Raw genomic sequence first — 12,145 nt, 5'->3', positions numbered from 1 at the left:
AAGCTCCCACCGAAGACAGAGCCTGACATTTGACTTTGTTCTTTGAATGCAAAGCAAATATGATAAGATAAGAACAAGATTTACAGGCCTGTTTACAGAAAGGGAGCACTTGGCAGGATACTGTAAATAAGGTTTTGGCAAGGGACGAATTCAAGCTGCATAGCCTAAAACAAATAAAGCCAGCAAATTGAAAGCAACAAATTGTGAGTTACAAACCACAAGGCCAATGGTAAGCAACAGGCAGAATGCATTCACAAGGAAGCACTATGAATTTACTTAAAGTGACAGCTGTGGGATATTTTGTGGGGAAAGTCCAGTATTTTAGTCCATATCTTGCAGAGGTTTGGCCACATCAATCACCCAGGTAGTATGACGAGAAGACCTTGAGTGGTTTCCATGTTGCAGGATAGGTCTGTACACCCATTCTATCAGTTTGCCACCATTTCCTATGGTACAGAGCTTCTGGCACACCTCTTGTAGGGTTAGTGCTAGGTGGCAGACATGAAGTAGGGCATTTAATGATTATTTAAGGTGGTTGTAAGTACGGAGTTGACAGGGGCAAAGATGGTAGTCTGCCACAAGGGTTTGGAAATTTAGTAGCTCACTGTTCAGAAACAAAGTCCCCAATTTTAAGACACCTGCAACATGCCACAGATGGAGTTGCTCTAGGCACAGCCATCCTGTGCGAGTGGGAAGACTTAGCAAAGGTAGTGCAGGAGCATAGGGTTTCTTCGTGTCAGTGAGTCTACAAGTTCTGGCAAGGCAAGAGAAAGCTGTGCATGATAACCCCGGATGGTGATCCGTAGAATGGTCAGTAGGAAACAATGAGCAGTGCATTAAGCCTTTCTTAAAAGTCTTTACTGGTAAACCCCATCTCATGCAGGGAGGTGGGCAGAATGCCAGTGAGCCACCCATTGGACCTGTGCAGCTGAATAATAGCATTCTAAGTCCAGAAGACCTAATCCACCTGCAGTCTCAGTTAGCTTTAGAGTGGAAAGAGCTCCCGATGACGCTGCAGTGACCAAATCAGATGTGCGGCCTGTCTGAAGAAGGAATGAAGGACAAGCAGGGGAAGGTTTGCAAAATAATACTATCATTGGGGTAGCGCACCATCTTCACTAGTGCCACATGGCCTTTACAGAAAGCAGAAGAGAAGACCAAAAAGCAAACTGGGCTTGGAGGGACCGTTTGCTCTGCCGAGATTTTGATCCTGGAAATCAGTGTAAGAATGGTAGATGTTAATCATTAGGTATCAAAAGGTAACTGGTTACCAGTTCAATCTGAGATCTAATTGTATATATATGCAAAAACAGTGCCATATGTTAAAGAAACACTAATTACATTTTTAAATTTGTACATTTTGTTTGTGCAATTTACATCCCAAATATTTTGAAGATTCTATGTGTACTTGACAATTGGGGATAACCCAGATCTCAAGTTTGGCTTTTGCTCAATTTCAAAACCATATAAAGACATGGACAAAGTGGGCAATTGCCTTGCACAACCTTGCAAGGGGTCTGGCCCCTCCTCACCCTTCAAAAGCACGAACAGCGGACCACTGCACCAGAAGAGTTTGCCAAGGTGGATGGGTGTTGCTTGTTCAACCACTTGACAGTGCCCCTTCTGTTTCGTTCCTGTGTGCAGAGACAACTCCCCAGGTACCCAATACCTTTGAATAGTCTTGGTGGACCCATCTTGTCTGATTTTAGGAATTGTCCCACCTTGTTCTTCTCTTCTTTATTTATGCAGTTTTTAGCAACAACCCTTTGAATTACTAGCCATGGATCTCCCATTTGCTCTTGATTTCATCCTCCTCTTTTATTATCTTTGATTGGTAGTCGGGGCTCCCATTTTTTAGATAAGTGTAGAGTCCCAGACATACACTCTAGTGCAGTGAGACTACAGACAAGTTATGGGTACATCACATCCTGACATTAGGTGTGAGACTGTCACCCACACCATCTGCCCTGCCATGGGCAGTTGGGGTAAGCCAGCTGTTTTTGTTCAATTTGTTTAAACTAGCATAAGGTTAATTACCTTAATGTTTCCCAAACTGTTTGCCAGGGGTTTTAAAATGTTCAGAAACATAATCAAAATGTTGCTGTTACTTTCTCTTCAGGAAAGATAGGGTAGATTTGGGTAGGGGTGATGGCCTTGCCGCAGTACTGAAGGGCATTAATTTACTACTGAACAAGGATGTAATGTGACACCTGAATGTAGCATACCAGGAGGCAATCACAAAAAGACCACAGTGAATAAATAGTGCTATGTTAAAAAAAAGAGTAAATAAATGCACTGACAACATAGTGAGGCATGGCCTCTCTTGTGTGTGTCTGTTAAACTGACGTTTGTTCTTGAACTTTTGTCCTGAATTTTGACCCTTTGTCCTGAATTTTTGTCATGAATTTTGACCCTTTGTCCTGAATTTTTTACAGTCCTGTCCAGAATTTGCCTCAATGCCAGGTGGTCACCATAATGTGACCTACTGCTTTTAGCATAACTGTTTTACGTAGCATGTTTAGGGGCTTAGGCAAAAGCCAACTCCCTGTGATCTGAAAACGTTCATGGTGGAGAAGTGACCTGACTTGCCAGTGTAGTGCATGATCGGTATAGCACACGATACCCAGTACGTCTTTAGTTCTGACCCAAATATTCGTCTAATTTCTACTTACTTCCCTCAAAAGGCAGGGGAGGGGGGCGAAACTCACCGTCTCTGAGGACCTCTTGGTTTTTGTAGGGGGTCTCCTAATCCTCGCAGGGGCGCTCCCGATTCTTGCAGGCGCGCGCCCGCCTCTGTCCCACGGCGTCTCGGCAGCTACGCAACAGGCATCAGCGAACGGACTTACTGCGCCTGCGAGCGGGTGGGATCGGGTTTCCCACACTGCGCTTGCGTCGTACGATGCCTCCCACAATGCGCGTGCGCACAAGATCAGCAACGGCCATGCCTCGCCCACTGACACCATGGAGGTGGCATCCGCTGTGCGCAGGAGTTCTGTAGGGTCGCTTTCCGCACGCGCTGAGTACTGCGCCTGTTCCAGGATCTGCACTTCTGAGCGACCCCACTCCACCTCCGGGGTGGGTCCCAGGCCTCGGACGTTTCCGCCTGCTCCACAAGGTACCGCCCCCATGATGCATGCTTGAGGGAGGGGCAGAGAGGAGAGACCGTGTGTTTCGCGCTGCCCCTTCTTCCCCCCCTCCCCCCAAGCCCAACGGAATGATTCATGATGTCACAGCGGAGCAAAACATCATTTGTTCTGGAGGGTTAAGTACCATCTCGTGAGGGGAAGCTTTGAGAGCTGCAGGTAGACACTACATGTAATTCTGCTGACATTCGCGCGTGTTAATATATTTTAGGTTATCTCATAATATTAAGCTTTGCCCAGACAATATATCTTTTCAGCAGTAATTCTAACTGGCTTCTCGATAATATGAAGGACCTTTTCGCAGCGGCATTCAGTAGCACGATGTAGACCCATTCTGTTAATAAGAGTGAATGAAGTTCGTACTCCATATTTGTTTCTGTAACAATACCACATGCCCGCACGTGTGTGTCCTCTTTCTATGTATACCGGAGCAAGTTTTATTTGCATAATATATGTGCATCACAGAGTGCACTCTGTTTTCATGTTGGCTGTATATGAATGAGCTGAGGCAGTCAACCCAGCGAAAGGTGAGAAAATATTGTGCAATAGTTACCCGAAGGGAAGGAAAGGGGGTACATGTTTGCATATTACACAAGTTCCGCCAAGTGTTGTTGTCAAAATGAAAATATAATAAATACAATAACAAAATGTAATGTAAATGATACATAAATGGAATGGAGTCGCCAGTGACAGGTATTTTGGTCGTATTAGAATGGATTATTAGTGCTTCGTTCTTGCTTTGGTTCCCATAATATCATGCTCCTTTGGGTTCAGTAGTGTCCGTTATGTTTTTTTTTTCTCTTTGGCTGTATACGCAAACTAGCACCCTTGAAGTGGGGCTCACATTTATGAAGTTTGTGACTAGCACTCCACGCTGATTTTTTTTTTTCTATAATTAGGTCAGCACATCTGGTGTAGTACATAGTGAAAAGTTGGAAGTTAATTTAAGTTTACATAAACGGTATACAATATTAATTTACATTATTAAAATCCACATATGTATAGTTAAAATAGCATCTAAAAATGTTGAAATCAAGTACAGTTGCGTTAGAAATAGACTTTATATTCATACTAGTACGCGAGGCCAATATCACTCAATCGGGTTTACTGTTTTCCTCCCAGATCTTAAGACTCGAAAATTTCATCTGCATAGGGTACACAAGCCAGTTCTCCAATATCATAAGGTCGGTAGTTCTTAATCTTTTGGCGTTTCTGGTTCCCCACTTTATCATTACTGGTAACCAGGAGACCCCGTTGAATCATTATTGGACTCTGGGGACCCCCACTAAGTCATTACTGGGAGCTCGGGAGCCAGGATTAAACATTGTCAATTATTTTAACCACAAAACAATACACACAAAATAAAGAAACACACATTCATCAAACACATATTTAAATTATAACATACTTCGCTTAATTTGCAAACAAATATAAATAATAATAATTTTAATAGGAAGATTAGAGCTTTTCAAAATTCAATTGAAGCCACACATCATCCTTTCTATATTCTGTTTGATTCACCTGCACTTCTCCCACAAATCATCCTGAATATACTAATTACATTTTTAGCCTTCAATTTCAAATTCTTTGACATTTACAGTGCGTTTTACAATTTTCAGTGGTACATTTAGCCATTTTATGAATATACACTTTATTAATCTGTTAATATTATTTAGTTTTCTAAGCAGTCCCCAATCCCCTGAGGAGACTTTGTGGACCCCCAGGGATCCCATGGACCACAAGTTGGGAATTATTGCCATAGCTCAGAAGTTCACAGCTTGCGTATGTGTGACATTTCCATGTTTTCAGTTTACCTCTGAGTGATATTTCAGTAATGTATGATACTTCAAGTGAATTTTGCATTGAGTTAAAAAAGGCAATTCCGTTCATCTAATGAGATAAATTACAGTGATTACCCATTTTGTGTAATGTAATTGTCTTGAAACTGGCTTAAAGCAGATGCAAAGCTTATCCCTTTTCTAACATGGCACAGCTTCCTGACAGCTATGGTAGCTAGGTGCTCTTTACCACCTTGTAAATTGGCCTGCTGGTGGTAAATATTTCTTATTTGATGAGCAGCATTAACTGCCTGTCCAAAATAAACACATCAGCATCTGCCTGTTGTAGCGGACCCTGTGGCCTAGGGACTAGGACTGTTCACGCTGGAACCGGTGAGCCAGATTCGAATCTACCCTCAATTTCCATTGTGCAAACTAATCTGATTATCTTGCAAAGTGCCATCGTGGAATTTTCACACTACATAAAACCTCCAAAAGAAAATACAGCTTTGCATCTTTCCTTGTTGGTTCTTTGTTCTTATGTTGCAATGTCCTTGGACTTCACCTGCTTCCAGAAGAAAGGGAGAGCAGTAAAGGTCCTTGTGCTCCCTAGGGTCTGATGAGAGTTGAGTGATAATGATGAAGAATCATGTTTCTGGAATAAGTAGTGCTAAAACCATAGATTAATCCATTGCTGTCTCTGTGGTGGGGGAACATTCCACGAGTGGATTCCCCCTTCATAATTATAGCTTCCTATGAAAATTCTAAATTACACACTTGTTTCTAAGTCATATCATACACTGCTGGACTGCAAGGAAACTCAGATATGTTCCAGAATAACCAAAGTGACTTCTCATTGCTATATGAAACTCTTTATAAATAATAAAAAAAACTGCATGTGACCAGTATCCATTCTTCTCTTGGTACACTCCAGAAAACCCATGACACCTTCTCTCCCCTCAACTTTATTTCTTTTGCCATCTACTCTTCCTCTAGTTCATTGACGTCTCCTCCACTTTACTTCCCCCCCCCCCCCCCCCCTCGGCCTTTCTCTTACACATCTTTTAATTTACCCGTTCTCTCTGCTTCCTGTCTGCACCACATTCATCCTCTCGCCATCCCCCTTTTCTCTTGTTCTTCTGTCCTACACACGACTCTGCTTTTCTACCTCTCCCTTCCCCTCTTTCCTGTCTTTCTCCATACTCTTTTTCTCTTCCCTCACTCCATTTTTTTCACACCACTCTTCAGCACCCCCTTTCTTCCTTTGTCTCTGGCAATGGTTCCATTGCAGTAGTCTTAGGCTTTTATGTTTTGATTTTTCTCCACTCTTGCACATCTGATTCCCCCTTTTGTCTCTCCCTCAATCCCGTTCTCTTATGCCGCATCCTTTTTCCTCTCTCCAGTTTCAAATCTTACCTATCTTCTTTTGGCACCTGCCCCCCTTTTCTGCTCCTCTCCGAGTTTCTCCACTGTTTTTCTCATCTGCTGGGCTCTCTCATCCACCTCCCCATCCACTGTGCCCCCTTCTCCCAACTCTCCGTCCCCTTTTTGGCCAGTGTACCATTAATTTTGACGATTAGTATCAGGATTGTCTCAAACTATGCTAAGAATATTAAAAACGTTGGCCAAAAACCAATTTGAGCCAGTGTCTTCTATTTACACTAAGAGTTTTATATGATTTGTCCACGAATGACATTCATTCAAAGAAAAATTTGCAGGGCGAGGAATCCAGGCCAAGTCACAGGCATAAAATGTCTACAACACTCTAATGTGTTTGTGACAACTCTCCTTTCCGTGTCCCACAGTTTTTTCTAGGCACCTCTCCGCAGCAGACTGACAGCTTTAGAGAAATAAAATGTACAAAGCCTTGGAAAAAATGCCCGTCAGTTTATTTTATACATAGAAACCCAGACCAAATGTACAGCTTATGTGTATAGTAAACTGCACGAATCACACAAAATTTAGATCTGGCATTCATCTTTAAAAAAAAAAAAAAAAAGAAAAGACTTGAGTAAATCAAATCATACAAGAAATGCTTTGGATGTACAGGGCCATTCCTTAACAAGCACTGAGAAAGCCAGTAGAAACGGCCTTTTTACAGTACAATCATTTTCGTTGGTGGCTATGAAAATGTTGCACATCAGGTTTTCTAAGGATGTGTATTTGAAGAATGTAGTTTACATCCTCAGTAGTAAGTGCACAATCAAATAAAAATGGAGCCGACCTTCATTTTAGTCTCCTGCGCAGGTATGGTTAAGGCCGCTGAAAATGTGATGTTTCCAGTCATTTTCAGTGTCACTATTGATTTGTCAGAAGAAGCCATAATCTGCTGCATAATTTGCAGATTTTGACAAGTGTGTAGCCCAGACAGATTAGAAGTTATAATTGCTGGAAATTGATGAGATGCTACAAAATATACTTTACCAAAGTTAACAGGTCACCTTCGGCCGCTCATATAATCAATTTAAAGAGATAGCAGTCTTTCCCACAAACTATAAATATCCTAATTTTAACAACTGGGGAAACAGCTTTTTTATGCAGTAGGAAACACCCTTAAATACTTACATATAGTTCAAAGAGGGTGGATGAAGTGATTCATTCATTCAAACTAGCACCATTGAAGTGGGGCTCGCGTTTATGAAGTTTGTGACTAGCACTCAATGCTGAATGTTTTTTGTCCAATTTTCTATGCAGTAGGAAACACCCCTAAATACTTACATATAGTTCAAAGAGGGTGGATAAAGTGATTCATTTTTAGGGGCGAGCGCAAAGCGCTCTGTCCCTTACTGTAATCCCTCTTTGGCCCTCTAGCCATGCCTATGTCACGTCAGTCACTTTAATTGGTTTGTGGGCTTGCCTTTTAAAATCTGCTTGCTTTGATTAGTGAAAGGCATGCATATGTCATGCCTTTTTCAGTGTTTAGCCCTCCTCAAGCGCACCTACCAACTACTGAAAACATACGAGACTCGTTGTTTTCTGCCTGGTTTGTGGATTACTTTTTCTCTTTATTTTGCAGCGCGCTCTCGCTGGGCAGTAGTCTAGCGCTTTGCATGACATCGATCCTGTTACATAGGTAATTGCACTTTTGCCAGTTACATGGATAATTGCACTTTTACCGATAGGTTTCACTGCGATCAAACTTTTATTTCCATTTGTGTGTCTGCTTTGCGCTGATGGCGGCCATTGGCTTGCTTATGTGAAACTTTTACTTTTCAGTTTATATGGCAAGAAAAGTCTGTTTGTTTTGTGGAATTGTTTTTCTTTAAATTTTCAATTTATGTGGCAAGAAAAGTCTGGTTAGGAGTTTTCAGTGCTAATAGCTCTAACTCGAGCAAACGCAATACCCATTGCATTGCATTGCAAATGCTTGTTGTTTTAGCATTCACACAAATTCATGTTCTCAAAAGTTCATCCATTTCAGCAGGGCAGTGTTAGTGTAGAAGAATCACAGATATTTTGTATCTCTTTTTATATTCCTGTTTTTGAAAACATAACCTCCCTATTAACGAACCATACATATTGCATGCATTATACTGTACGGGAGACTGTTTCTTGATTTATTGTAACCTGCTGCATAATTTGGTCCTCCACTGTTGCATGATTCCAGTGACCTGTGGTGTAGTGCATAGTGGTAGGATGAGCAAAAGGCTAAATTGTCTCTAGAAAAACCAGTATACTTTTAATAGGACCGTTGTGATGCTGGTCAGGAAGGTGCCCTACTCTGAATGAAACTACATAAAAGAAACCAGAGCCAACACCGTAATTGACTTGGAAAACATTATTATTTACAATAAGAAGGCAAACCCAATTACCTCTCCCTAGTACAATCCATGACATTTATCCAGAACAATTGTAATTGAATAACATTTATCACACACAGAAGAACAAGTGCAAAAGCGAGCAGTTACCTCATATAAAAAACTTTTTGTTGGACTGCACACACATTACATACATCAAAAAAATATGACAATATACAAATTGAAAAACACAAATTGACACAAAAAATCAACCTAAAATTCAGGTTCTGCACCAATTTGAAAGAGTGGGAACTCGGAGCCTAAGTCATTTGCAACATTTTTAAGGCTCCTCTTTAAAATGCAGAAAGCCGCGGAGGCGCTAATTATAAGTTTTTGTGGTAGCTCAAACAAGAATGATGTGCAATACAAGACAATGCTTTGTATTCTCCCTGAAGGCCATATCTTCTTTAATAGTGTTCACCGCTGCTCCCTATTGGCAACACGTTTCAAACCCACAGTATTCAAGTGTTCTCTTCAGGACACAGAACGCCAAAACACAACTGGTCAGAAGGAACTACCACCAAAGCAGGGGTCTCGTGATTCGAGTAGAGAAACACTCCTCGACTTGCTGCAGTGCCCAAAAGAGGCTGATGACGCAAACCCCACGCAGTGCGGTTTTCTGATACTGTGTGACCAGGTTTTCCACATATCGTCCCTGGGCATCCAAGTCAACCCGACTCTGCGCGGATCTGAGGTGCCCTTCCAGAAATCAACGCATCACTCTCTTGCGCGGCAGAAAAACGATGCATCGCCGACCCGACTGGAGAACAAAATTACGCACTGCCTTACTTGTGAGTAAGGAATCGACGCATCGCTACCCTTTTGCGACGCACGCTTGTGCGGCTTTATTTTTGACGCTAACCAGATACTTTGTGTAACTACAGCATTCTCATTGTTTTCTAAGATTTAAGACTCTTATTCTGTTAAAAAATCATATGTCGACTTGTGTAAGTTAGATTTTTGCTGTTTTGGTCTTGTTTGATTTAGATAAATATTACCTATTTTTCTAAACTGTTGTGGTGTCCATTTTGTAGTTTTGTCCCTGTATTACTGTGTGTGTTGGTGCAAATACTTTACACATTGCTTCTGAAGTTAAGCCTGCCTGCTCGTGCCAAGCTACCAAGGGGGTGATTGGGGGTTAACTGAGGGTGATCCTCCTTTACCTTGACTAGAGTGAGGGTCCTTGCTTGGACAGAGGGTAACCTGACTGCCAACCAAAGAACCATTTCTAACATTGGTGATCAACGGTGAGGATTGGACTTGTATTTGTACTGGAAATGCAGTGATTAAGTGTAAACTACTGTTTTCAGTGCAGTCCTTTACGTAAGCACATGCGCCTTGTTTTTGCTTTTGCTCTTTTTGGACTTGTTTTTTCTACTTCCATATTTTTGGTGATCTTTTTATTGATTCTTGAAGTTCTCTTTGGGAGCTCTTTTTCTGCCTTGGAACTTTGCATTCGCCATCATGTGTGAATCTGGAGATGCACAAGCTGGAGCTCTTTTTGAATTAGGGGAATTGAAAAGTTACACAGTTGCTCAATTGACAGTTCTGTAAGGATCTTGCCTGTTCCATTAAGAGCTGCACCAGGAAGGAGGAGCTGCAAAAGGCATTGAGGACCTGGGTGACAGCCAAGGAAGATGGGGAGCACACTGAGAAGGAGGATGAGGAGGTGCACAGTATACACAATGGTGTAGTGAGTGGACCTGTTATGCCTGGGGTGAGGGTCTCCAGGGCAGGTATTAGTGTGTCATCCAAGGATCTGACTCATGAGGAGTTGCAGGACAGACAGGAAAAGAGGAATCCCCAGATGGAATTAGAGAGGCTCAAAATGGAGATGGAAGGGAGGAGGCGGGCCATTGAAGAGAAAAGGTTACTGCTGGCTCATGATCTCAGCTTGAGGGAGCTGGATCAGAGGAGCCAGTCCAGTAAGGGTGGTGGCAGCCGTACCTCAATGCAGCCCGAGAGAAGGGTGCACATTTCTAAAGACCTTGTGAAGGATTACAAAAGGGAGGGTGACATATTCTTGTGGTTCAAGGGCTATGAGTCTGATCTCCATATGAATCTGGTTCCTGAAGCGCATTGGGGGGCGGGTCTGGGGAAGCACTTTGAGGTAGAGGGGAGGGATACTCTGACATCCTCAGGGGCTCACTTACTCTATCATGAAGGACGCCCTACTCACAAGGTATGGTCTCGCCCTTGAGTAGTATAAGGACAAGTTTAGGTCCTATAAGAAGAAGCAATCCCAAACATTGTTTGAATGTGTTGATTCTTTTTGCAGGTCACTTGATGGTTGGTTGAAGGGCGCTAAGGCGACAACGTATAAGGCTTTACAATTTAATTGCTTGGGAGCACTTGTACAGTTTGTTTTCCAGAGCTGCGCCAGCACCTGATTGACAGCAAGCTCACTGATCCCAGTAAGTGGAGCATTGGGAAAGCATCAGGGTCCAAAGGAGGTATGGGGGAGACCACGCCAAGGGTGGGCAGGGTCCCTCTCAGAAGAACGGGGTGGGGGTAAGGCTAAACAGGGGGAGTTCTCTAAAGGGTCCCAACCTAGTTCCCAGGGCAAGGATTCCTAGCCCCCCAGTGAAAATAAACCATGGTTCTTCAGAGGGAAACTTATGTCCCAAGGGTACACCGGCACCCACTGGTGCTCAGTCACAGGGTTTGGCCGGTGTAGCGCTTGGGGAGGATTTGGTTCCAGGTGGGTGGGAGCCATCTGAGATGACCCTTGACTCACTAGGGGACAGTGAGATGGTACATAGAACCCTAGTGCCTTAGAACACTAAAAAGTACAGGCAGTGGGTGTCCATTAATGGGCAGAGGCCCTGAGAGACACAGGTGCCAGTGTGACTATAGTGAGGATTCACCTGTTGTCTGAAGAGCAGATAGATCCCCCGTGTACTTCACCAAGTAATTGCAGTGGACAACTCAGAGTGCCTGTGCAGAGTGGCGCAAGTTCCCTTTGAATTGGGGAGGGGTAGGGGGTTTAGCTTCTTTGAAGGTAGCTGTGAGTCCAGCCCACCTGTGGATTGTTTGCTTGGCAATGACCTGGAGCATTCCCCTTGGAGGGAGATAGAACACAGGTCACACTTGGAGATGTTGGGTCTGCCTCGGTGAGTATGCGTATCCACCCGGTCAATGGCAGCCCGTCAGGGTGGTCAGAAGCCACTGCAGATGGAAACAGTGGGCCAGGGGACTGCCAAAAGGAGGAAGGGTAAGGTGTAGGAAAGTACCATCTTGCCTGGCATGTTACCCCCATTTTTCACTGTATATATGTTGTTTTAGTTGTATGTGTCACTGGGACCCTGTTCACCAGGGCCCCAGTGCTCATAAGTGTGCCTGAATGTGTTACCTGTGTAGTGACTAACTGTCTCACTGAGGCTCTGCTAATCAGGACCTCAGTGGTTATGCTCTCTCATTTCTTTCC

General features: G+C 43.2%; 2 protein-coding genes across 4 annotated transcripts in view; one reads left to right on the top strand and one right to left on the bottom strand.

Annotated features, from left to right (window-relative positions):
• The window catches only part of RABL2B (RAB, member of RAS oncogene family like 2B), a 115,344-nt gene extending 112,381 nt beyond the window's left edge, over positions 1-2,963 (bottom strand). Inside the window, exon 1 of the mRNA XM_069229461.1 lies at positions 2,709-2,963. Coding sequence (XP_069085562.1) covers positions 2,709-2,963 — 255 coding nt within the window. The remainder of the gene's footprint in view (positions 1-2,708) is intronic.
• The window catches only part of NME6 (NME/NM23 nucleoside diphosphate kinase 6), a 181,757-nt gene continuing 172,573 nt past the window's right edge, over positions 2,962-12,145 (top strand). Inside the window, exon 1 of one of the 3 annotated variants that reach the window (XM_069229467.1) lies at positions 2,962-3,115. In XM_069229467.1, the coding sequence (XP_069085568.1) occupies positions 2,962-3,115 (154 nt within the window). Of the gene's footprint in view, positions 3,116-3,179; positions 3,303-3,593; positions 3,671-12,145 lie in introns of those variants that run through there. The other 2 variants (XM_069229466.1, XM_069229465.1) reach the window with 2 other exon arrangements.

The sequence above is a fragment of the Pleurodeles waltl genome, chromosome 4_1, assembly GCF_031143425.1.
Source record: "Pleurodeles waltl isolate 20211129_DDA chromosome 4_1, aPleWal1.hap1.20221129, whole genome shotgun sequence".
Lineage (NCBI taxonomy): Eukaryota > Metazoa > Chordata > Amphibia > Caudata > Salamandridae > Pleurodeles > Pleurodeles waltl.
This window is presented reverse-complemented; position numbering and strand designations above follow the sequence as displayed.